General features: G+C 40.4%; 1 protein-coding gene across 1 annotated transcript; it reads right to left on the bottom strand.

Moving 5' to 3' along the window:
* Window positions 1-2041: 2041 nt before the first annotated feature.
* Window positions 2042-26772, bottom strand: pgbd5 (piggyBac transposable element derived 5). The gene is made up of 7 exons (XM_069692850.1): window positions 26037-26772; window positions 20074-20504; window positions 15539-15673; window positions 12540-12720; window positions 10540-10737; window positions 9112-9217; window positions 2042-7903 (listed from the first exon to the last, which is right to left on the bottom strand). The coding sequence occupies exons 1-7, from the start codon at window positions 26428-26430 to the stop codon at window positions 7708-7710; spliced, it is 1641 nt and encodes a 546-aa protein (XP_069548951.1). The 5' UTR covers window positions 26431-26772; the 3' UTR covers window positions 2042-7707.
* Window positions 26773-26916: the final 144 nt, after the last annotated feature.

The raw sequence follows: 26916 nt of genomic DNA, 5'->3' as shown, positions 1-26916 counted from the left end.
GTACTCAGTTTATTTAACAATTAAATGTGGAACTACAGTGTGGAGGCACAAACCTGTTCATAGAGTTGCTGATAAAAAATAATGAAAGTCCTATGTTACTTATTGTCCCTTTTAAACGTAGCTGTGATAACAAGAACTCATCTGGCTGCAGTTGACAAAGCTATATATCACAGTAAGTGCTTTTCTATGCCCTTATGTATGGAATTTCTTTTACAAGTCGTTAAAGATACAATTAGAAGGAAGTTGTTTTTCTTATCATTACCAGCACTGTCTTTACTGGTTTCTTCTTCTCTGCGGTCTTATCAGACTCTACAAATGGCTTCAGGCTCCTGTGGAGATACCAGCGTTGCGTTTGAATCCACTGCAGGACCGGTTTCCCACACTCTCCTCCCATTCCTGCCTCTTCACTTTGTCTTGTCAGTCCAATCAGTGCTAAACATTTGAAATGCTTTATGACCATTTAACTGTCTGCAATCTCCTCCGAGCATTTTAGGAAGGGTTTCATGTCAGGTTTTGTCACTTTCTTTGCAGAGGAAAGCAGAAAGGGAAAATGCCTGAGCCTGCTCGAATGTTTTTGAAAGCCTGAGGGCTGAAAGTGAATTTATAGGGTTTTTTAATGACCCTACAGAAGTCACTCTTTTTTTTTTTAAATTGTAAAACATCAATCTGTCTTTTCTTACATGATTGGGTACCATGACTGGATTAGAGGCTTGAAGAACTGCTCTCCAGGTTAAACTAACAGACTTTACAGTGAAGAGAGCCTCAAGCATAGCAATGCAAACATTTGAAACATTTACACGTATTGTTTTTTTTTTTATGTGAGCAACTTTTAAACAACAGCCAGACATAGAAAACTAATTTCAAAAAGTAGTTTCACATCCCATGTATGTACAAGTGGACGGAATGAATATAATCAGGGGAGATGTGGTGTCAGAAAAGGGCAGCGTCATTTAATGACGCACAAGGCAGGACAGCCCAACTGTTTTTGAGATTTATCCTACGTAGAATATTTGGATCGATTGATCATGCAGACAGACATGTGCTGCCACATGCAGAGTACAACAGTCGACCCTGCTATAGTATTTTGAGATTTTGTTCAAATGCTTTCTTGGATTCGAGGGTGATGTGATTAGAGTGTGGGGGTCAAAGGTCACCGTGACCTCACAAAACATATTTGTGGCCATAACTCAATAATTATTATGCTAATTATGAGAACGTTTCACGCAAATGTGCAACACAATAAAATGGTGAAGTGATAACATTTTATATCCAAATGGTCAAAGGACAACTTCATTGTGACATTTTAATAGTTAGCGAAAAACGTTTTTCTGGCTGTTATTCAACACCATGACTCAGGGCCAGAAGGAGAGATTGTGACCATATTTCATATTTGGTCAGATACTGAATTGGTGACACTAAGCCTGGGTGTCCACCTTGAAACTGTGCTGATTGTATAGATCTGGCTGTGTTGTCGGTTTGAGGGTGTGTGTGAAGCATCCATTATTTTAGAATAAAACCGTAACAACAACCATATTTAAAGCATTGTCTACTGTCATGGCTACAACTTTGGGTTCTTCATGAATCAGCGTCATTGGATGAATTGTTTCGAAGTCTTCAGTGCGTGTAAAATTGGACAGACGTGGATGTAAACTGCAACTTCCCTGGTTCGGTGGAGGGATATAACCACGAGGTGCTAATTCTAGTTTCTAAGTCGAGTGGAGTTTTTGAAGAAATCATGCTTTATTTAAAGTGCACTATAAATTCAACACTCTGCTCTGATAAGTTTAACAACAACTCGTTAAATGTTTCATAAAATAAGTATTTTAGCTGCACATGGAAGTTTGATGAACGGAAATCTATTGTGCAGAGATTCCATACGGTAAAAAAAACTTATCATCACAGAGACTTAGTGAAAACACCAAAGAGTTTACGCTCAAATCCTTAAAAAAAAAAAAATACCGTGACGCTAATTTGACGCCAAATCGGTTTTCCTTTTGATTTGTAGTCAATTGTTACAGAAAGTAATAAGCTTCTCCAACTCTTCGATGGGGCAGCCACGTGTGGCGAGTTTTAATGAAGACACATTTACACGACAACCTTGTACAACTCATCACCTCACACATTTTAGAAAGTTATTTGGTCCAGCGTACACCAGTTATTTTACACAGATTATTCCACCCAACTTTAACATTACATGCACATACACACATCCCTCTGGCCCGTCTGTGAAGCTAGATAGCACTTTAACCCACAGTGCTCAGGCATTTCCACATCCTGCAGCCAACATTACAAACCGGAATCATAAGAAGTGAAAAAGTTTCAACCGCTTTTTGGCGCCTGGTCATATTATTACTTCTGACATTTTATCTGTAAACACCGATGGTGTTTTTAGCAGTACAACTCTTGCAATATATGACCCTGGTGTTCACTGTTGTTGAGCTCCTAATAAGAACAACACATCTAATTCTACTATCCCTTTTACAGTGGTTTTATAGCACCTGGTAGGGTTATAGAAGTTCATTTACTGTATGCATACAATTTCAATAAATGTATATATTGTACAGCAATTAGTTATGAAGCCCTGAGGTCAGCCATTTTTAATTCGTAATCACATCCAAAGCTAATCATTGAGATTCTTAAATATCTTTACAATTGACAACTGTCTCACCCGTAATGACGGACAGAGATGGCACACTGGCACATACAGCACACCACACACATTGACATCATCTTATACGCAACTGCATTTTGTTACAATACAACTGACAGTGAGTCGGATTCATTTTATAGCATAATTTTGTAATGATTTAAATTTTTTAACACAGTTAAGGTTTTGGGATCATCATATTATTGTCAGAAGATATCAGACACCTCCGAAAGAAGATACAAAAATTGAATTTGTTGCAGTTGGATGAAGTGACATTTCTCCTCTGGGACTTAGTTTAAATTTGTGGGTATAATTTGTTTTAAGGCTATATTTGGCATCAGGATCTTAAGATTTTTTACTTTTGTGGGGCCCAAACATCCCTCTTTCCTCCAACATCCAAACAAGGTTCCTACACAATAGTCTGCCCATAAACACAAAGGAAACTAACATCCATCAATATGATCTTTTGAATTTGTATTTTTTTGGAGCATGTGAAGTCACCCATCATACACATAGGCCTATCCAGACCTATGCTTTTGAAACGTGATAAAAACTCATGTTAATGGATGTAGTGTTGAATCCAGTTGTGTAAAAATGTGAAATATTACTTGAGTTATTACAGCAGTGGGATGAGACACTAGGGCTGCATTAAACATTTTCAGCATCTAAATCTCTACTGTGAACGTGATCATTTATTTCTCTAGTCTCTATTTTCCACAACATGCAGGACAGGGTTTGTTTAAAAAAAAAAAAAAAAAATCTATTCTGTTCTAGTCAGTCACGTCGACATCAACAACATTGAACCACTGCAATGACAGGAACAAAGGAGCAGAAAAGGCACTGTATAAATATCTGGTTCACGGCTGATCAATAGCGAGGGCTAAACAGAGTACCTGGGATATTTCTTCTTCTTTTTTTTTTTAAATCACATCAGAGATCAACCTGAGAATTTCAAATGACACCATGTTTTTGATCTACAACAAAGGGGCTGCAATGCAACCCTTCTCTGAACTGAAATAACAAAAGCATCACAGGAGGGTCCTCGGCTCTTCTCCTCTGATCCATGATGAAAAGGAAACCGCATGAAGCCACTCAGCTCTCTTTCTGCAACTAGGGTGATAACAATATTTCAATATAGTGGCAAAAAAAAGTTAAAAAACCGATCCTTTCTCTGCCTCTCACACTCATACATATAATTTGTTGCCAAGTAACCTTGGTCCCCAGTGCATAATTTCTCCTCATTTGTGGTCCGAGCATAGTAATATATAAGCGCTAAAGAAAACCTCTGCGGATGTCACACACGTCCTTGGCGAGTGCCGTCTTAAGGTGTGTGTCACACATGCTTCAGCATGAGCTGCACATTCGATGCCCGTTTACAAATGCAGTCGTCCCAACGGTTCATTTTTATGCCTGCGTGACACACTGTAAGGGATACATTTATGCCAGGATACCCTCGTCAGTTATGTGTTCTTCACCAATTTGTGATGCAGTCAAAGATTTTATTTTTCTGGTGCACTACTCGCTCTCCCTCAACCTGCCTCCTCTATTTCTGCTTCACTTAGTGATGATTGCATCAATGCCCCTTCCTCAGACTGTAACAAGCCTAGCAGGCATACACGCTTGCATTAAAGCCCAGTGAGGTTTGTCTTCTCTGACTTTCATATGGTGGATTTCTCCCTGTGTGATTGTTAAATGTCAGGTGTAAAATTGTGGAACTGAAAGGAAGATCTTTTTCTTGAATTCAGGGACTCATCGTTAATATTTTAGAAGCTGAAACCAGTCTTGTGTATCAAATGTCACTGAAGCTGCACTGATAGTATGATGATGAAACATCATTATGTCTAAATTTAGCCAGTTATTTATTGAAAAAAAAAAAATTAAGGACAAAAAATTGCATTGTGTACTTTTAAGCACTGTTTTAAAAAGCATCCCAAAAGCTTACAGTGTTGTGTTTTCTGACCTGCGCTGGTTGAACTTCTCATCCAGCTGCAGAGCTATAAGGCGAACTCCATTAATCAAGTTTCCATCCAAATTTTAACCGAACTTGAATTAATGTCGGTTTCCATCCTCTACTTTGATGTGATTAATATGAGTTTGGCTGCATCAAGGTGAACAGCTGGCTAGAGAAATTATCCAGTCAGGTACCATTTAACATTTTCAGAAAAAGAGGACACAGCAATATGACATCATTAGAAGAGCGTCAGTCAAACCTCAGATGAATGAAAATAATGAAAATACAAATTTCTTTGAGCTTGCCTTTCAAATGTTCTGCTTTTCCACGCAAATTTAAAATGTCGTTAAAAACAGGTTTGGAAACCCATGTATTGTTTCAGTCGTGGGGATTTTTACTTTACTATAGTGTGCAGACTCAGGGGGGCTAAATGTCCCTCCATTGTGGCCACAGCTGGATTTCATTTTTAACAATTTGACCGAATACCAAATGTTATCTGCCGATATCAAGTATTGTATTAAAATCATGAGTTGACAAACATGTGACCTGACAGAAGTGCCTCCTATAGTTAACGGTATTACTTGAAGGTGAACAGTGAGTAGACACATGACAACAACGTTCAGTGGTGCACACGCACGAGAGGAACAATAACAGCAATGCCTTGGATTAGTGAAAAAGTTAAAAAAATCACAATCTTGAGTGTCAGTAACAAGTGATTATGGACATACACTCACAGTAAGTTGTAAACAAAACACACACAGACATACTGTACCTTGTACTCTAAATCTACAGTGGAAATCTTTTCTATTTTGGTTATAGTCATTAATTTTCCATCTTATTTCATTGGTGTATTTTTATATAATCCATTTCATTTATCTACTTATATTTACAGAATTTATCTGAGAGCAGTGTATAGGATCTTCCTTTTCAAAATTAAAACTAAAAGGATTATCTAATACACGTGTCGCTAACTTTACAGCTCTCCTCAAAGTGCAAGACTGTGATGGGTGTAGGGGGCGGGGGCGGGGGGGGGAGAGTGCATGAGTCCTGCCAGCGAATCACTCAACATCTCTGCTCTACCAGCGTAAAGACTGCCGTCACATTACTGTAATATGTATTCACACATTGAACCATAACGACGGAGCAAGCATACACCAAAACCTTTCACTTCAAATCTTCATAACATGATTCCAGCGTGACAATAACATGTCGACTGCATGTTAGGCAAAGCAAAGAGTCCTTCTTAAAGCTGCAGACAGCAGTGTGGGGTAGTTCTAGTGTCAGATAAATGCTCGCCTCTCTATTCGCACTTCCATTGGCTGCACCAGAGATGGCAGGTCTAAATCTGTTGCCTGGCAAGAAATGTGCTGATGGAGGAAAGCAACACTCACATCAACTGCCCAAAATGAAGCCAGGCTTCCATTTCGAAAGTAAAAGGTGATTTTCCGAAGGTCTGACAGTATGCCCGCAGGTATTACTACTGAAAAATGTTCTCCTAAATGTCCAGTTGTAAAATCATGTGTCACTTTTGTAAAAGAAAGTGCCGTGTTTGACAACATAATTTCAGTCATTTTTTTAAGCGCCTCACATCCGCAAAGCCTTTTTACCGACGTTAAGATTTGTTGCAATATTTGTTTTTCCGAGACATCTTACATGCCAGCAGCGATTCACTTTTTAAACTTCCTGCACCTTAATCTTGCCAAGCAAAGTCATCCAAACCCCGTGCCCACTGGCCAAGATTATACTCGTTGCCTGGCAACGCTGGCTTAATCAAGGAGATTTTGACCGTGTTCTTACCCTGAAAAGCTCAAGTACATTTAACTGTAATGAAGCAGATGATTGCTTTTTTCTGCCAATGAAAGTGGTGTCAGTACAAAAGCAGGCTGCAGAGTTGATTTCATTTCTTATTAGATTTTGTTGTTTAAGACCCTCAATTTTCTCATGTTGCAATCCTACAAGAGCACAAAATCTTCTGCCAAATCTGGAACAGAAAAAATGTCCTTATTTGCATTTGAAGTGTTTTTTTGGGGGAAAAAAATATGTCACCTATTTCTGTACCACAATTAGCATTTATTATATGTAAATTAAAATCTAGTAACAGTTGTCGGATTGTTACTTTATGTTGTCAAATCTGATCACAACCACAGTGTTCTGAAGAAATAAGATGAATTTATAGGAAGTAAAGAATAAGAATGTTTTCCTATTTTTAATTCAAATTATTGCCTTTTTTTTAGTCACATTCACTTTTATAGAAAAATAGGGAACAAAGTTTTCAGGGTCTTTCTTTTGGCCTTTTGATGTTGGAGGCTGTGAACCGGTGACACACTGCTGGCTGCGGCATTACATCAAGAGACAATCTTCCTCTACCAAGTACAGTTATGCAGCAACACAACACATCTGGGTCACAATATAGCCGTAACATTTACATCCTCGGGCTCAATGTCGCGCACACAAATGGCAGTTCCACTTACTAAATACATACACACACAAACAATTTTTCAAAACTCACCTGAAATCATTTTCACATTGAACAAGAGAACATCACAATCCAGATTCTTGATGCATGCAGCGTGTGAACACACCACAGTCCTGGTTTACTAAGTTTTTGTTACAGGGGTCACAGTTGTTTTCGCAGAGTGTAAATTTTGAGCTACATGTAGCCTCTCAGCCTGATGAATATGATGTTTGAACACTCGCGTGGGACATTCATTCAGGCTCGTACGATTTCACTCTTTGAAGCGAGTTAAAACTTGAAGCCGACATAATTTAGGAGTGAAACCTTCCTCATTTCGTTGTTCCTTCCTTCATCTCTGCTTGTGAAGTCGCTCCTGCGAACAAATCCTTAGTAAATCTGTGTGGTTAGTAGTCGCAGTTGAGGCATGTGAACTGTCCCATGGCTCATGATTGTGTTGTGTGTAGCTAATGCATATTTACAGAGCCACAAAAAAACAACTAGAGGAGGAGACACACAGGCTTGGCACTGCTTCAGTATTATCACGTAGACACAGAGTCTGTACGACCGAGTGTAAATGCATTTGTGAAGATTGTGTTTGTGTGTTTTTGCTGTTGCACGCTCCTTCTGTCTTCGTCAGCCTCCTCCTTCTACTCCTCACTGCGTGGGGGAGCAGTCGTCCAGATCCAGCAGCTCTCTGACCAGTCTCTCTCCGAACTGCGCTCGGCTGTACCGTTTGACCGTGTAGGTGTCGGACATCTTGTAGAGGATGTACGCGTTGTTGATGGCGATGCTGATGCTCAACCAGAACACCTGTTGCCAGGTCTTGTTGGGCTTGTGGAAGATAAAGTACCTGTGTGAGGAAAAATAGTTGCTTACTCCACAGTTTCTATTCAAAGATTTTTCAATTAAATAAATTAACATTAACACTATAAAGAATATGATTTAAAGTGAGAATTTTTTGCTGAATAGCAGCCATGGCTACACTTGTGTCACAAACGGGATAATAGCACACAACTTCACTTCAGACAATGCTGACAAAATTCAATTGGACCACAAACAGGAAAAAATAAAACCATTGTTCGGTCTTCTACTGACTCATTCATGTCAGTTAGACACCAATATAGTGTTACACAATTAATAGTTTAGGCCAGGGGTGTCAAACTCATTTTAGTTAAGGGGCCACATACTGCCCACTTTGATCTCAAGTGGGCCAGACCAGTAAAATCATAGCATAATAACGCATACATAACAACAATATTTCTCTATGTTTAAATCATTGGTGAAGGTTTTTGGATGATAAACCCTATTTTAAGGTCTTTCTACAATAAACTAGAAACATGAAGACCAAAAACTCAGACATCAGCCCACTGTTTATCTGCCCGGGCTCTGCTCTACAGATTCCCTCGCTTTGTGACGCGTTTGACGTCAAACTTGTCACAAAGCGAGCAGCGAGCGCTGCTGCCTCCGGAGCAGACATCGCATTTACGCTGTTTTTGAAGCAATTACTGGATTGATTAAAAAAAAAATTACAAAACGTTTGTACTCATAAACCTCCATATTCTCATAGTAATGCAATTTATGTCTTTCTGTAATTTTCACACTCAGCAAAGTCATCCGGCGGGCCGAGCTGGACCCCCTGGTGGGCCGGATGCGGCCCGCGGGCCGTATGTTTGACACCCCTGGTTTAGGCGATAAAACGCCAGGGAAAGTGAAAAACCACAATTTCCTAGAGCTCAAGTTGATGTCTAAGAATGTTTTGCTTTGTCTGACCAACTGTCCAAATAAGGAAACGCTATAAAAGGAGAATCTGGCACAAAAAAAAAAAAGATGATTATTTCAGCTATAGAGCAGGGCTTTTGTTTGGACTTATTTGTTAAAGAAGGAGAAAGTATTTCTTATCTCAAAAATTACAATCTTATGGCAGAATATGTCATGTAATGTCTAAAATAGGGCTGATTCAAGCTTCTAGTCAACAAACAAAAAAAAAAACCTCAAAGATTACATGGAAATTGTATCATCTTGACTCAAAACTGCTGTTTTGTAAAATGATGCACATACTTGCTGTACTTGTCGTCGTATTTGCAGATGTAGCTGAGGTGCGCCGCGAAGGCCTCGACAGCCAGGGGACACGGGATCTCCCCACTTTTCCTCTTAATGATCACACCTGCCACAAATGCGTGACAAAAACGGAGATTGAGAGACATAACGAGGTCAACTGTTTTCTCACCTGGCTTAAAACCAGACGAGAGAGAGCATGACAGAGGCTGCCCAGGCGTGTGTCTCCTTACTTCTTATTAGTTTTTGTTTTTTCCTGGCCTCGTAGTTGCTTTTTGGTCTCTGGAGGTCTGCTTTGTTTAACGGTTCTTTTTCACTGCAGCGAATTGAACTTTTCACAGCAGGAAACTAAGAGCTGTAACTAATATCATGAACAATGCTTCTGTGTTTTTTAAAGCCACGCTTAGCCATGACAGTGAGCTAGCACGCACAATGGCGCTCTTCTGGACTGTCATTGCCCTAGAAAAACATCTCAGTTGCTCTGGGAACACTGAACTATCTGCCAAAATCGGGCATCCAATTCATGTATTTGGGGAAAGAAGGGCCCCAGGCAGTTAAAACATTATGCTTCATATTGTATTTACAGTTAAATCAGCTGTGAAGAAGGTCCAGATTCGCGTTTGGTCTGTATCTGTCTGATCAGGCTAAATCTTCAGTGGAAAATTTTAGATGTGCGTCCTAACAATATTAGTGTAAGTTTGGACAAAATTAAAACACATCTACCAAGAAACAGGAGTGGCTGTTTATGCACATACAGTAACTCTTCAGATTCACTCTGTATCCTCATGCGAGTTAATTACATAACATTACCCACATAACAATTTCTCATTCCTTCTTTAAAAGCTCCATTGTAAAAAAAAGAAAAAAAAGTTGGTATTATTGATGGGATCGAAACCATTTTGTTCTTTAAGCACAGTGAAAAAAACATTTGCACACACACCCCCACGCAGAGGTGAGAGAAAAATCAATACCGGATAAAAACGGTTTAACTGATCCGGAGCTTCACTTACACTCTCCTCATTCAAAGAGCACCAACACACTGCAGCCTTCGACGAGGTTTAAAACCCAACAAAATTGTTTAATCAAGAGTGGATTATGCTGTGAGAGGAGGTGAATATCACCATCCTGTCGCCTCCTGGAAATGGATTACCTCGGATTAGAAGCTCTCATTGATTCCCACAGACACAAATGTTTAACAATGTGCCAACTTCTTCTGAAGGTAACTTGCATCCAAAAATGACAGAACAGTTAATCCTTGTTTCACAAAAAAAAAAAAAACTCTTTATCAGTGGCAGAATAAAGTCTTTGCATTTGTGTTTTTCTGCAAAAGACCTTTTAAGAATCCAACAAATTTTAATCTTACTTTGTTGTGGCAAAAATCAGTTTTTCTATCGTGTTAAGATGCTTTTGAAAAGAGATCTTCTTATTCACCTTGCTTTGTTGGGGAGTAAGCATTGGTGAGGAACCTGAAGTGGCCCTTGTTGTACCAGCTGATCAGTGACATGCTGCCTTTCATCATCACGCGTGATTGGCCCCGCTGCGCCGGCGTGGAGCCGCAGACCAGCATGTTTTGTGGAAGGCCTGTACAGTCGCTTTTTCTGGTGCTCAGCAACCCACAGCAATAAATATCTGGAGACAGACGCAGGGACAAACAGGAAGACATGTTAGTATTTGTACAAATATCTCTGCATCGCAGACATTCTCCGAGTATGAACACAGATGTGAGAATGATGCTGCATACCTCAGATTGCTTGGTTGCAGCTTAACAAATATAAATAATAACAGTTTTTATAAGTCTTCTATTAAATAAAGTATATTTTGGTGTTGCAGCTTGGGCTTTATGAAATTTCAATGTTTTTTTTTTTTTTTTTTACCAATTTCAAATAATGCTCAAATACTACAGCGCAAACTGTTCACACCGTTTATGTCTCTCACAGCTGAAACAAATCTTCTTTACTACTGTTTTTCTGCCACTTTCTTTCTTTATTTCTTACATGGATGAGCAGAGGCGAAACAATCATGTGGCTGACGGCTGCTGATTTGTTAATGTTCTCAATTTGGAGAAGGATTTTCATGTGTGCGTGTGTGTGTCCACGGTAAGTGCTGCACAGCAATTAACTCGGCTAATTAATCCAGCAAGATAAATTTGAAAGAAAAATGTCGGACAATGCCTTCACAAGCTGAATGTCTCGTGGTGGCTTCACCCAATCAGAGTTAAAAAAAAATACTGATTATATCGCAGGTCTTCTTTTTTATTTGCATGGCAGCTCTGCCCGATTGAATTTAAAATTGCTTTCCGTTATTGTTTCGTCAAAAAACATTGTAAAAACAGGGATGTAAAGACTTTGATTTTCAAATTGATGAGATCATCAAAGGAGCCCGATGAGGTGAATGTTAATTTTCTACCTTCACTTTTTCACTAACTTGTAGCCTTTTATGACACAATGACATCGTCCCACATCTGCTATTATTATGAAAGAAAATGGAGCATTCAAATGTGATTCATCCAACTAAAATAGGATTATCCTTTCATGATAAAAGGCTCCTTTGGTATAATAGGCATAAAAACCAGACCTTCAAAAATGGATTATCAGCATAAAAAAATAATTTTTAAAAAATATCACAATTTCATCCAAAACAATTTCCTGCATATCTTATGTGATCCCTCTGATAAAATAGCACACAATGACAAGATGAGCTATTTGAAAGCTAATAATAGAAAGGCAAGAGTCTAGAGTCTCTTAATATCTGGTTATAGCAAATTGTGTTTTACTGAAGTGTCCACTTCAACTATTGATTTTTTGAGCTGTGACCAGGATAAACACTCCCTACTGAAGTCCTTCAGAGGAAGTCAGTTGTGATGAGATGCATTTTTTTTCAAAGGAATAAACAATGGGGGGAGATATTGTCTCCTTCTTTTCGCAACAATTTCTCCTTGTTTCAGGAATTTTGGAGTCATGAGTGTGAATATTTAGGAAAATGAGGCAATAAAGTTGCCCAGAAAACACTTGATTCTGAAGTGATTTGAAAAGATAGAAAATAGAAAATTCAGGATTGAAAAGTGAGACAAAATTATTGTATAACCACCAAGTCATGCTTGTGCTTCTATCTGCATTCTGTGGTGCTGTGTAGGCTCATCTGAAATTGAAATGCAACAGACTGCCATCCTCTCTGTGCTGTTTAGCCTGGGGATACCATCATCACACAACATCATTAAAAATAAATACACAAAAAAAGAAAAATGCAAAAAGGGAGCGAGATGAGATGAGGAGAGAGATTAAAATATTTGCACCAGAGGAGAGGATGAGGGAGGGGAGTGAAGACGAGAGATGAAAGAGGAGGAAGCTAGGAGAAGAAAAGGTATTTTTCAGGCAGCGTGGCAGACACAGACCGACAAATAGACAATCTACTGCTACAACTTGTTTGTGTACCTTGTTTGCTGAATTCTGAGAAGAGGCTGAGGCTCGTGATGGACGGCCCGGTGAAGATGATGGTGTTCTTGCCAGAGATGTTCTGGCAGAGCTGCTTGGCCACGAGGCTGTGGAGCTGAGGTTTGTTCTTCAAGGTGGCCAGGCCGTCGGTGCCCTGGCCGTCCTTCAGATGGACCGAGATCTGCACAGAGATTTAATATTTTTTTTTTACATAGCATCATCCTATTGTTCTCTCGGTTAGAAAATACTACAATCCAAGTGATCATTTTACAATACTGTGTTATAGAACAAACACCATGTTGAGGATTTTACTTCTCTTAAAGTCTTACCGGTAGTGAAGGCCATTCCAGACTCGGCTTTTTGTTTTTACTTAAAGCTGAGCTCAGAGAAATATTTTTTTTTAAAAGACTCTTGTAAAGATCCTTTGTTTTTTGGAAAGCTCTATAGAACTTGCACAGCCTGCCTCGATATACGTTGTTCTGCGAGACTCTTTGCGATTTTCTACAACAAATGCGAGTGCCTAATTAGCTCTTGCATCCAAGGAGTCATAATGGCTACATTTATGGGCATTACGGTGGTTGAAGAATTTAGCTTCAGCTTTAAGGCATGCAACATCCCAAGTTTGAGTTCAGTTAGGGACCTTTGCTGCATTTCATTCCCATCTGTCCTCTGTTGATGCTCTGATAAATGGATAAAAATGTCTCCCAAAAATAATACAGTGGACATTAGAGCAAAAAAGGAGCTAATAATATGTCCAAACTTAAAAGGGTTAAATCTTTAGGAGAATCCTGACAATCTGTTGCTCTGGATCAAGACGGGCTCAGCTGTACTTCTTAGCTCAACACACTGGTACATGATGCGCTTGAAAATAAAAGTCTCAAAAGAAACACAATATCCTCCAAAGAAAGCCATTATCAAGCATGAACAAATAGAAAAATAAACCCACAAACCATCCTCTGTCCCTTTTGAGCTTTCTGCTGTTGTTAACGAGGTCGATGGCATTAGCCTGATTAGCGAGCATCTACACATCTAGACTTGTAACTATTAGACTAAGTAATCAGTAGTGTGTGTGTGTGTGTGTGTGTGTGTGTGTGTGTTGTTGTTGTTTGTGTATCCCTGTGTGGTGCCCTGGCTAATGGAATCTCATTGATTCACTCCATTAACTCATTTTATTTCTTTGATCCCCCCCCCCCACCCCCTCCCTCGACACAATTCATTTAGACACAGAGGATCTAAATGGAGACACACGTCAGCGTACAGCGCACTGGTAAAAACTGAGTGACTGCCAAATGGCTGCAGTCACTATGAATGCTAACGCTTATTTGTTAAATGGATGGGATAATGCAATATTGCTTTAAGTGACAGACTCTGGGATGCTTCTTGCACACAACTTATGTTTTTACACAAGAAATGTGGGATTACAAAAAACAACATGAATGGTTAGATTAATCATTTCATTTGATCTGAATCAATTTAGCAAAAAGAAAAAAAATATTAACATTCTGAACAGGGACACTCTTCTGTCTGCTAATGGTATTCTGGCCTACATCCAGACTGAAGGAGGAAACTCTTCCAATGCAGTGTACGTACTTTTATGCCCGACATCAATCCATTTATGGGTTCTGTGCAGTGAAATGCTCTTCATTTACAATCTTGTATTATTGGGTTCCTGTACTTCTGACCCAGTTGCTCTAAAAGTCTCGTTACGTTTGTACTTGGGAAGGTCATTCTCAAATAAAAACAAGACAACTCAACTTGAATATTGTTTAGTGTTACATTTTTTTTTGTATGAGATGCTAAGGCAGGTGATATCTTGTTTCTTCTTCGTAGACACTACAATATATAAACTGAATGTGTGTGTGTGTGTGTGTGTGTGTGTGTGTGTGTGTGTGTGTGTGTGTGTGTGTGTGTGTGTGTGTGTATAAGTACCATTTTCAGCTGAATACTGAGAAAAAAAAAGAAGAGATTTTTGGAAACCTTTTTGAAGTTTCCTCATTGGTGGTTGTTAGAATTAGATTTCAGCTTAGTGTTGTGGGTCCTCCGTGCTTCATGATGAAGCTATGATTAATGTGTTGCTTTACCTAAAATGGGGGGGGGGGGGTTAGTACACTTATGCAAATGTTTGTATGTGTGCTGGTGTGAGCCTGCATGTGTGTGAGTGGCTGGATGGAAGATCTGTACAACATTTAGTCACCTGCAGTCTAGAGGAGTAATAATGTTGGATGTCATGTGGCATAAATAGTGATAAGTTCTGCAATAAAACTATATGAAATAGTTTGGGAGATGTGGTTCCTGGTTTTCTTTCCGCATCCAGTGTAATGACCTCTATAATGGTCAGAGTCAAACAGGTCTGTCAGTCCTCCTGCGGTGCTGGGCCTCAATTAAATGGTAGTGTTACATAACAACCAGTGTAGGAGTGGAAGGTTGCAGTCAGGGCGAGGCTGTTAGTCAGCAGAGCAGCTTGGCCTGCCTGAGATGTGATGGCACAGATCTAATGGTGAGCCATTAACTATTCCTCTCTAAAACAACATCAAAAGAAAAATCTGACAGCCAAAATTTTTAGCCAGAAACCATTTCTTATGTCAAGATACATTTTTTAAGTTCAATTTTGCAAAAACCCAACGAGAAGCAGGATTCCTCTTTTTAGTGAGCAAAAGTAATTGGTTGAATTCAAAATGATGCCACATCGACAACCTGAGAATGAGATTTGAAGTTTGGGGAAGATCAAAGTCTCTAATGAGTTCATGAAAGCCTTTCTGATTGACTTCAGGCTATCTGCAGACTTCTGTCCTGCATATTTGATGCAAAATATTAGATTTCTGCCTCGAAGTTTGAAAGCAGCAAAGTAAAATAGAATCAAAGCAGACAAAAACTTGTACTCTTTTTTTCTCTCGTCTCTTCACTCTCTCTTCCTTCTTTAAGTCACACCTGAAACTGCTGATGATAAATGATTCACTCTTCCTCCAACTACAACAGTATACAGTAGTCTGTGCAGCTACCTGACAGATGAATCCGGTGGAGGTGCATTGTCGGACCCAGAGGCTGAACTTCCTCTTCTTCCTCTTCCTCAGCTCTCTTTCTGTACAGGTGGTGATGAACACCGGGTCCTCATCTATCAAGGGCTCATGAAGAACCTGGAAACACAAAGGCAGTTTGTCTTTAGTACGTCTTTTAATAACCAAGTCACAAGTACAAAAGGTGTTATATATAATAGCTGGCCTTAACAAGCCTCTGTGTGTGAGGGTTGAAAGTGAGATTGTGTATGATGTAACTTTACAGCGAAGGGTTAGAGAAAGAAGGCAGCCAATCGAAGATCCTCACAAGTCTTGTATGTGTTTTTGAGTGCGATACCGTGAGAGACAAAAAAACAGTTTTCTCAGCAGAAACATGCTCTCAGCTGTGCAGCTCTGTTGGCAAAACTCTTCTGAAAAATGCCTCCTCGCTTGTTAGTTTTATTTTTCTCCACTGTCAGAGTTGCTGCTTTGTCCTTAGCTTCTGCACTCCCGTGTTATCCCAGCGGTATTATTCTCTGTATGTGGTGTATAACCTCCTTTCCACGTCCGCGAAAACACAAAATAAAGTAAAGACGGTGCTTTCATGTTCAAATGAAAAAGAGACAAAAATAAATGAAGACAAAATAGACAGAGCATGACTGTTCCTTTGTCCAAAAAAATAAAAAAAAAAAAAGGTGTTTACTCCTTAAGTAAACTCAGTTTGCCCTGAAGTAAATAAGTCTTGTGCGGGAGAAACTATCACACAAAAACAGTTGTTCAACTGTCTGCTAAACATGGTGAAAAAAAGGATAAAAATGTAAAATACATCAAAATATAACACAGACAGAGTTCACAGTTTTATGATTCTCCACCTTTAAAAGTAAGCACTCCAACTCAGTAAAGCTGAAACTATCAGTCGTTTAATCACTAAGTCCAAAAATAAATGTCCCAATTTTGACAGTGTAAAAGGTATTTACAAAAATTCACTTGATCCGACTTCTCACGTAAAAAAAACAAAAAAACAACTGTTTTCCTCCACTTCCTGTGATAATAAATTAAATATATCTTTGAACTTTTGATAGTTGTTCCTAAAGAAGTCATGCCGCCTCTTGCTGTTGTGGTCAGTGAAGACTTTGTTTTCATCAAAATGATGAACAAGATGCAAGAAATGTATTATATTGTATAGTTTAGTTGGATATTTCAAAAGCGGGGTAAACTGTGCCATCTTCCTCTTGTATATTTATTATTTCTCAGGTCTGTTCACTGTCTCTAAATAGTTTGGATGGGTCAGATCAGATAGCCAGGATCAATTTCTCAGGAAGGATTAAAGAACATACTTAAAAACGGGCACACATTCACAAATCCAAACACACACAAGTGGAGGTATTAGCGCACAACAAATATTTGCATTTTCAAATTTCTCTCTCCCCCTTCCGCCTGCGTCTTCCCGTCCTCCTCTTCCCAGATACCACCATGATTTGACTGAAGCTGAAGTGAGAGGCGACCCACAGCTCTGTCCTGCTCTGGCACCAATAGCAACAAATCATTTCCCAGTCAAATGTGGAGTTATGGATTATTCCAGCTGAAAATTAATGGGGCTATTTAGCCTTTGGATGGATGACATCACCCAAACCACAAGGGCCTTTTCTGAAATATGTCATCCTGTCGCTGCCACACATTAGCACAGTGATAGCTACTGCCGCCAACCTCTTCTAACTGCTGAAAACAAGGTGGTTACATTTGTACATGAACGTTAGAAGTAAATCATTTACAAGGGTTCATTGATCCTGCATTGGATAAAGAAAGGGAGAAAATCCATTTATCCGCGCGCTGTCTTGCAGTGCATGTGCAGCGGGGGCTGCGACAGATGCTCTTAAAGATTTTACATTTGCAAATCAATCTGAAGCAGCTTCGACAGAACATCTGAGCGACTATGAAACTGCCAGACTGACGAAGAAAATGTAAAGCATCCTTGCCAGAAGGAGCTGACACAACATGCTAATATTCAGCACTGATATCGTTTGCAAGTTAGCGCTCATATTCACACAATCACAAACATGTTGGCAAATGCAAATTGGCAGATATTTCCAGGTTGTAGAGACTCAAATGTAGAACAAATATCCTGAATTCAAACAAATAGTTTTATAACATAAGCAGCCTCTACTTTGATAACTAAGCTGGTCCTTGTCTAGGCAACAGCCTTTAAAATGGGAGTATTTGGTGCTTTTCTTCTATAATATAAGCTAAATATTGTCAGGTTTTGGACTGCTTTTTACATGTGTGAACGTGGGCTTTTGGAAACCGTAATGGGCATTTGTGTACTCTTTTCAGATTTTTTTTTTATGGATCAAACAATTAATTGATCAATCTAGAAAATAAACAACAGATCAATTGATGATTAAAATCCCCATTAGGTGCAGCCTAGACTCAAATATGTACATCAATTTCTTTCCTTCTCCATCCTTCTCAGAAAGTCCGTCATTAAACGGGTAAATTACTTTTCCATCATCTGTGGAGCAACAGTTTCAGTCTGTGCCACTCTGAATATCTGGGCCTACTCTCTCCCCTTGGCACTGAAAACCAACAGATAAAACAAACTGGCCTAGATACACATGTGCCATGTCACTGCTGACAACACACACACACACGCGCAGACACACATGCGCACAGACGCTGTCTGACAGTCAGCCTGCCCCCATTGTTTCAGTTTTCTCATTTTCAGATTTAAGCGAATAGAGAGCTTTAGCATAAAACCGTTCCACTCCACCACTAATTACATGCTAAAGAAATAAACAACAACATTTATATTTAAACTATTTTAAATGGTAAAATGACAAAGCTGAATTATGTGGATGTGATATGAGAACAGGATTGAGTCTGGATTCCCAAATGCATCGCAGCGCTGACATCATCTTTCACAGTGAAGATGAGGTTACTGCACTCAAAGTGTACACAGACTCAAAAGCAAATGAATCAACTGCTTTCCAGTACTTCATAATTTTTTAAGAGCTTGACAGTGGCTGCAAGGGTGACAACACATGCTACGAGAATATGATTAGCCACCTCTGGTGCTCTCCTCCGCCAACCGATTCTGAAGATGAAGCACATTTTGTTTGTCATCATTATGGAAGAACATGTAGCAAAATGAGAAAAGCCTTTAAATTGAGTGGAAGCTATGCTACGTGACTTTTATGGCAGCTATCTTCATGAGTAAGTAAAGGTTGAACATGGGACAATGTAGAAAACCAAGAGCAAACTGCATGTTATGATGTCTTTGACTTTTGTTTTTGATTGTGACACCAAGTTCAGGTAACTATTTCCTGCTTTATTTTGTAGTTGTCAATCTCTGGTGTCATCAACACTTTACTTACTGCTAATTTCTGTGCCTTGTTTACCAATCAGTCAATCAGGGATACACAGCAACCTACCCACTTCCACTTTCCAGCAGTTTCTCATGTTTTCCTGTCCTTGTGCCTGACCTGTTATTACCTGATTTTGCTTTTGCCTCCTTCATGCTTGCTTTGTGTAAAAAGCTTGGACAGAAAGTAAAGACTGGGATTTTAAACGCTCACCTGCTCTTGAGCCCAATTCCTGGGTGCCATTGTTATAGTGACACTAATATTAATTAGACACACTGATTTCCAGTACGTTAAAGGAAGCAAGTTGTGTACTTTTGCTGCTTCCTCTTTTTTGTTTCTTTAATGAGAGGCATTGGTTTCTCTTTTTGCGATCACATGTGGATAAAAACAAAAAAGAAGTTGGACAAATATGGAACAATGATATGGAAGGACCGGGTGGATTTAAAACAGGTTGAGTTTTCATGTGTCCTTTCAAACCTGCAGCACTGCTATTCATCCATAGCAGAAAGTAAAGTAGGAGTTAAAAAAAGACCAGCCCACCCAAAGTAGAGAAGCCAGGCTGCCGCTCTACTGCCCCAGTTGCATAAATATGGGTCTAATGCCGACAGTACAGAACCAAGCTTAAGTCGAATGGAAGGGAACCTGCTAAAAAATAATGATTTCTCAGATACTTGCTGTGAAGACAGTTTTCAAACTAAGAATTATTTCTGGAGCTATTTAGTTAATTCAGCCTCATCCAAGCCAAATAATTTACATTTTGATTTTACAGAATAATTCAGGAACTCCCTGGCTTCTGTATTAAAAGAGAATGTATTTAAATATACCCTGAAGTAAAACAGAATTGGCTCTGCCAACTGCATAGCTGATAAAACCGTGATTCAAAAAAGTTTTCATCTCTCGTTGAATATTAAAACCTGAAATGTCTGCTGTGTAAATGATCTCTACAAGTTGTTAAAAAATTGGGACGAGCATGAGATCGTATAAAACGTCAACTGTTGTGTTAAAATGTGTTGACCTCTGACAGCAGAAGGGTTCTGGTCTCAGCTAATAGAGAGTTTAAGATGCCGAGGCTGCAGCTACTATGCCAGGAAGAGAATATAGAATCAGTGTGAGAATCAGGCACGTATATGCATGCAAAATGTTGTCTCTAAATACCCCAAAATACCTATCTACTGTACACACCTGTGTCTGTGAGGGTCTGAAGGTGTAGCTGAACGACTGCTGCAGCGAGTCCAGGAAGGGCTGGATCTTGTAAAGGCCCTGGTTGCTCCCCTGTGACGGCCGGAAAGCCACGATATGGAAGTACTTGAGGATCTTCTCGAAACGCGCCTGGCTCATCTTCAAGGCGATGCTGCGGTTGCTGAAAAAGCCTGAGCTCCAGATGCTGAGCACCGACTCACAGCGATGCACACTGGTGGAGGTGACGAAGCCCAGGAACGCCTTCATCTCCTGGGCCGTGACGGGACGCCAGCCTTCGTCCGAGCCGAAGCGCTCCTGAAACTTCTTGGCGTACATGTTGGTCTGGGTGACCATGTTTTGGATGCAGTTGTCCGGGACAAAGAGCTGGAAGAAGTCCAAGGCTGTGGCGGAGGCTGGCATCTTCTGAGCGGGGCCTGCGTCATGAAAATGGAGGAAAAAAAGAAGGAAATATTATGACAAACGAAATTTGACGGAATGACAGAATCCAAGTCCCATTTGGACTAACTCAGACAAAACTGTCACTTAATCCCAGGTTTCAAACTTTGGTACGAGGCCTTCAATTTGATTGACTTTGCAAAAAAAAATAAAAAATAAAAAAAAAGATAAAAAAAATTATCTTTAGACACTGAGACAATAAAATTACATCTTGTTGAGCTGTCACTGTCAAGGTTGTGTGGGATGCTTTCAAACTGTTTCTTGCTTACATAAACTAAATTGTCAGCTTAAAAGAAAAGTAGAAACATGGACAGAGAAAACATCCATAAATTAAGGTCTTATATTGAATTAAATCCTCAGAGTTTACATACCGCCGCTTGGCTTTTTTGTGAATCAGCCACGGCAGCTTTTGGCTTGAATGTCAGGAGCCCAGAGCAGCAGTTAGAAAGTTTACACGACATGACAGCCACCACACTGTAAAGCTTGTCACACCGTGGCATTTTTACGCTTGTCAATGGTTTAAGTGCCTCACTGATTTAATGAGGCACTTAAAAAATAAAAAATAAAAAAAGGCAATGAGTCAAAAAGAGGCAATGAGTCAAAAATTGCGTTCCAGCGTAGTCGACTCGCGAGGGAGCCACAAATGAAAGACATCTGAAGCCTGTCAATAAAGCATCAGCTGATCAGAGATGGTGCTGTTTAAACAGCACTATCTACCCATTAAACCAAAGAATGGATGCATTTAAATCTGTGGATTTGCAAACACACACACACACACACACACTTCCGAGCACTTGAACCGGACATCTGAAAAGCCAAATAATTTGAAAGAACTGAAATTAAAATTTGACTTAAAAACATACATATCCTCATAGAGAGCCATTTGGAACACCTGAACACGAGAGGTGAAGTGCCTCGAGATGAACGATTGGCTGATTCTCCACTCATATATTAAACCATAGCAGAACAAAGGGACACAATGAAATTACATCACTGAAATAGTGCCACTCAAACCGCAAACAGTGGAAATGTTGATGGAAATATGACATTTCTGTTTCATTCTGCTGTTTTCATATAAATGAATGGAAACGATGCTAACCATTATGCAGTAAAAGTGACAGGTATAATATAGAGCTGAAATAGTTTGCCAAAATGTATCAATGGCAGCATCAGTGAAGGGATACTTGAGCTCATCTGACAGGAGTGTGTGGGTGAAACTGACAAGAAAGACTTAGAAGCACTGGTCTACTCAAACAGCCGGGCTGGACATCAAACTTTTCTGCCTTTAGCTATTTTCCATCACTACTGGATGGTAAAGTGACATTTACGTCCCATTTAAAGGCTCCCTGTCTGTAAGCCTTTTAGCTGTTGCACTGAAGCCACACAGTCGATACACTCTGCAGCGACTGTCTTGTGTTTGGTAAATTCTAGATTTTTTTCTGAGGTTGTTGGATGCGCGAGAGGGAATTTGGATGTTGAGCAGAACAACTTTGGGCTCAATTGAACAGCACAATCTCATTATCTCTGTACACGGTTTTCACTCTCTCTCTGCTTTCTCTAGTCCTGAGTAGCGAGCTGCAATTAAAGGAATGAAGGACTTTTGATTCAGTCTTTTAATGATGTGTTAAAGATAACACGCACAAGACTTTGTCCTTAAATGATAAACTGGTAATGTGTGGAGGAGGACAAAACAAGAAGTAAGCAAAAAAGACAGTGGAGTACGAGCACACCCACACAGTTGAAGCTTGTGGATGAGACAGCAGGAATAGCCACTCAAAGTCCGCTCATTTGCATGCTATTAGACTTGAAACCTGAATATAAAATGCGGCATGACTTTGAGGCCACTCCTCAATAAAACAGCAGACATTCAGACGGAAGGTCAACTGAGGCAAAATTATTCACCTTAGCTCATCTCCGAATGAAGCTAGAAATGCCGCCTGAGGAAGGACTCATCATTCTTATGGATAATGGAATTGTTTCATCTGCCGCTGAGCAAATACACTCTTCCTCCATAGATATTTCTTCATACGGTCCTGCCAACTCATCTCCAGTCCAGCCTGCATCACGATGATGAAAGTGGATTAAACATTTACATAATTCTTTCAGTCTACTAATGGTAGCTGATGGAAGACTACATGGGAATCTTAAAAATACACATTCCCCACATTGCTCATTCCAAAAGTCCACCTACACTGCGCATACACACGGAGATGAGGTATGATTCCCCGTGATTACCAGCTGTTGTAGTATTTCGATTGTCGAGGGACAAGCATCTGCCTGTCGAGAGCTTTCATAACCACAGATTTAAGAATGAGAGATTACTGTGTATTTGCAATGGATAAATCCTTCATGTAGACTGAACATGCTTTAAACTCTTTTTTGGGGGGTGGGGGGGAATTAAAGAGAGTGCACATGAGTTTGAGTGACTAAAATCTTGACTCAAAGGGTTTTGTGTGACAAATTTTTGACTCCACTCATGTGAAAGAAACACTCATCCTGTTGCATACAGCACTAAGAGCATTCATTTCCCATTAAATAGTTCAAAATCTTGACCTATTCTGGTGCATGAAAAAATAAACCAGTGGAAAAAATTATTAGTCTGGGCTAACTTAGTTTCAAAAGCCTGGAAAAGAAGGCATAATAGTGCACTTAATTATTTATTTATGCATTCCGATTCCTTCAATAGTTACAGTTCATGTTTTGTCAGTGACAGTGACTACAGCAGTCTGGACCTGACAGTCTCACTGAATGTCATTAGACCAAGATCGAAATATGTTAAATTTTCCTGTGTCATGCATAATCTCGGGGCTCTTGTTTGTTGTCATTCTGTATTTTTGTCTCTGCATGTCCATACTGGATTGAATATTTGTCTTTTCTTTTTTTCCTTTTTTTTGTTTAATGCATTTTTTGATAAGTGTGTTTAAAAAAAAAAAAAAAAAATCAGACATGCATCACTGCTTTAGATAAATTATACTATCATTCAATATGTGTAAATGCTTAAACAGTACATTACATAAAAATGTAATATAAACTTAACTTTGTACATCTTTTTTTAAGTTATTATTTTTTCCCCTAACGGTTCTGCGATGATAAGAGGCAACATTAATATGAGATACACTATTAGAAATACATGGTCAGTGAGATAAACTGACATATGGAGATGGCCAGTAATCTATCAGACAGCTCAGCCAAGTGAATGAATAAATAGCTCCTTAATTCCCTTCAACATCACAATAAGGGGGTTACATAATCTAAGATGTGGACGTATGCTTCATAATCCTCGGGCTGGTCCTTTTCAACCTGTCTCACACTGCAGGGGAATCCATCTCATGTTGAAATAAAGACAACACATCACCTATAAACTCGACCTCGTGCAAACCATATTTTTATGCAAGCCATGAACACCTGGTTTTCAAAACTCTGCACCTGCAAGTGACGATGATCTGCTGCTGTAAACAGCAAAATAATGCAAAACAAAAACCAGCTGGAATCTTTGAGAGTTTGTATGAGGTTAACTCAATGCATTATGACAGTGGCTGATCATTTATGTACAGGGTGCACAGTGTCCAAAGAGTGGAGCCGTCACATCCACACTGCGTCTGTGTCAGCACGCTGACAGACAGAGAAATGGGCAAGGGAGACAGACAGGCAAGTGACAAAAAGACAGCCAGACAGGTGGTCAGACAGACAGAGAAATCCAGACACATGATCAAAATATCACAGCGTATCACGGCCGACTTAGCTGAAAACATCATCAGGCGGAAGCAGCTTCCCGTGCCATTAAAATCTGCAGAAACACATATTTATGGAGATATGCTAATGCCCATAATGGAGTCAGCCTTAACTGTTCAAACCGATTAAATCTGACAGCGGTCTTGTCTACTTGTGGTCTGAAGTGTTATTATGCTTTCTATCCAGGCAGCTCTTAATCATCTCACCCCTGATAGAGGACGGCAGGCCCACACACACCAACTGCATTTTAAATCATCAGACCAAGACTATACAAAGCGGGCCGACACACCTGCTGCCACCCTTGCTTAAGTCAACAGAACCACAAAAGCCAAATGGAGGAGGTCAGTCCAGGATGTGGCAGTACAGCACATCCTGTGACCCTTTATCTCATTAAAGAACCTCACTAGGAACCTCTTATTTGGAGTGAGTAGAACAGACACTTGTCCATATCTAAGGCCTGATGTTCACAAAGCAGGAAAGCTGAAGTTAGCTGAATAAATGGGACTGAAAAAAAAAAGAAGAAAATTCAAAGGCAAAAAGGGCGAGTTGGTCTATTTTTGTGTGTCCTTCAATTTTGTTTTCTGAGACAAGCCAGGGCCACTACCTTCAATTCATACCCTAAAGTTCCAGCGGCAGACCTTTTAAAACTTTTATCTCATGATCAGACACTTATGTCGTCTTTTATATTTCAGCTATAGATATTTTTTTTTCTCTTGTCTTTAGAACAGCTTGCAAAACAGATCTTTCTTTCAAACACAACCAGCACAGTTTACTCTCTTTGCACTGGTTTCCTGGCAGTTTATCTGCAGTCAAAAATTATTTTGATCAAAAATGGGGTCCTCGGTTATGTGTGAGCAGATTGGGGCTTGGTCCATATGTGCTACAGCCATATCCTGGATCACCTCCAAGTCTGCAAGCGTGCAACATGTCACGGCGGGCGCAGGATGGCAATCCCAACAATAGCCTTTGCCTGAGCGGCGGCAGAAACGACGGGAGAGGAGAACAAATTCAAACGAAGCCAGAAGGTGCTGTGCTAAAAACTCCAATCCCCACTCCCTGATTCCTACTGCATACATTTTGTGACATATAAAAACTGTTCTCACTCACACACACACACACACACACACACACACACACACACACACACACACACACACACACACACACACACCTATTTGCAGAAACACACAAACATTTGAAGAGAAAGCATGCCACCAAAATCAGAATACATCTCATATAGCTACATACGGTTATGAACTCTGTTAATAAACACACAGAAGGACATAGACCAGCATTTGTTCATTAATTCTGCATACATACACAAATGTATGTATAGCCAGCCTCCTGTATGCACTTGCATGTGTGTAGAGCCATGAGAGACCTCATGCTGTTCTCTAAATTAAACAGCATGGCCTGCAATGACACACGAGAAGACAGCATGTGCACCACAACAGCAAGGGGTGAAGTATCAAAGGCTCAGCCATTTAACTTAATACTGTAATTAATGATGCAGTGTCATGCCTCTCTGTCACTCACTATCTACACACAAAGAAGAAGCACACACACATGAATATAAAACAAGCTTACAGTTGTACAAATAGCCTTTTGTGTGCTGTTTTGGCTCCAGATTGAGAGCCACAGAAATGGCCTGGCTGACCTGGAAAACGTGAACTGCACTCTTACTGTCTGTATCTATCCAATCACTCCACAGCCGCGGGCAACGCTTTCTCCACTGCAAAAAAATGACCTTATTCATCTTGTCCTGCATCACGTCTCACCATATGTCTCTTTGTACGACGGCATCGTGATTTCCTGCAGAGTCTCCATCCAGCCCTCCACCTCGGCCTGACTACGGGACAGAGAGCCCGGAGGACCGGCTCCGCTGCTCCCGCTGTTGCCACCTGCTCCCCCGCTGTGCCCGCTCTCCTTATCGCCCCGTTTCTGGTGGTGGTGGTGGTGGTGGTGCTGCTGCTGCTGCTGCTGCAGCTTCTCGTCCTCGCCTACCTCGGCTATGTAGTTGTCGGAGTCGGAGTCCCCGGAGGTGCTGTAGAAGGGATTGTCGCTGCTGTCATCCCCGGACTCGCCGAACACGTCGTCGGATATCTGCAGGCTCTCGTACCGGGAGCGGGCCGCTTCCAGGAGAGACAGCGCCTTCCGCCCGCACTCCGCCATCTCTCTCTGTGGTGCTGCTCGTCTTCTCTTCCTTTCCCCCACCCCCAACCCGCACCCTCTTCCTCACCTTTTCACTACGGTTTCAGAGGCGTGCGAGTGGTCACGACTTTCCCAGAAAAGGGACGTGCTTGGCCGCTACACCCTCCCCAGTCTCAGGTTGTGCTCCACCTGCCCTACGGGCTCTGCTGCAGAGCCCCGGCGGTCAGAGAGCGTGTGGATCCGGGGAGAGCTGTCCGCTTCAAGGGTACTGAAATATTTCCGTCCCCTTCTCTGCCTACAGCGCTGCGCACTGGGCAAGATGATCAGTGGTTATGGCACCGCATCCGGGTTGAGAGAGCAGCGATTTCTCCCACACAGAGAGAAGAAATACAGGGAGTAGTGGCAGCCGCCGCATCACCTGACACCAAAGCCCTGCACCGTTATCCAATAAGAAAGCATTTTCCAACCCAAACTCAGAGGAGCGGCTGAAGGCTGAAATGAAGAAAT

Source organism: Brachyistius frenatus, unplaced genomic scaffold (genome assembly GCF_029030835.1).
Source record: "Brachyistius frenatus isolate BFR_SWC_R1_liver_20210118 unplaced genomic scaffold, ASM2903083v1 Contig_13, whole genome shotgun sequence".
NCBI classification, from domain to species: domain Eukaryota; kingdom Metazoa; phylum Chordata; class Actinopteri; family Embiotocidae; genus Brachyistius; species Brachyistius frenatus.
Note: the sequence above shows the minus strand (reverse complement) of the source record. Positions and strands in the feature narration are given on the sequence as shown.

What these genes read in the sequence shown, in the direction of transcription:
- pgbd5 (XM_069692850.1), bottom strand. Translation starts at nt 26,430, where the DNA reads ATGGCGGAGTGCGGGCGGAAGGCGCTGTCTCTCCTGGAAGCGGCCCGC. An exon ending in CCACCGGATTCATCTGTCAG is followed by an intron (nt 12,721 to 15,538) that starts GTAGCTGCACAG and finishes ATCTCTGTGCAG; the next exon opens with ATCTCGGTCCATCTGAAGGA. An exon ending in TACGACGACAAGTACAGCAA is followed by an intron (nt 7,904 to 9,111) that starts GTATGTGCATCA and finishes TTCCTCACACAG; the next exon opens with GTACTTTATCTTCCACAAGC.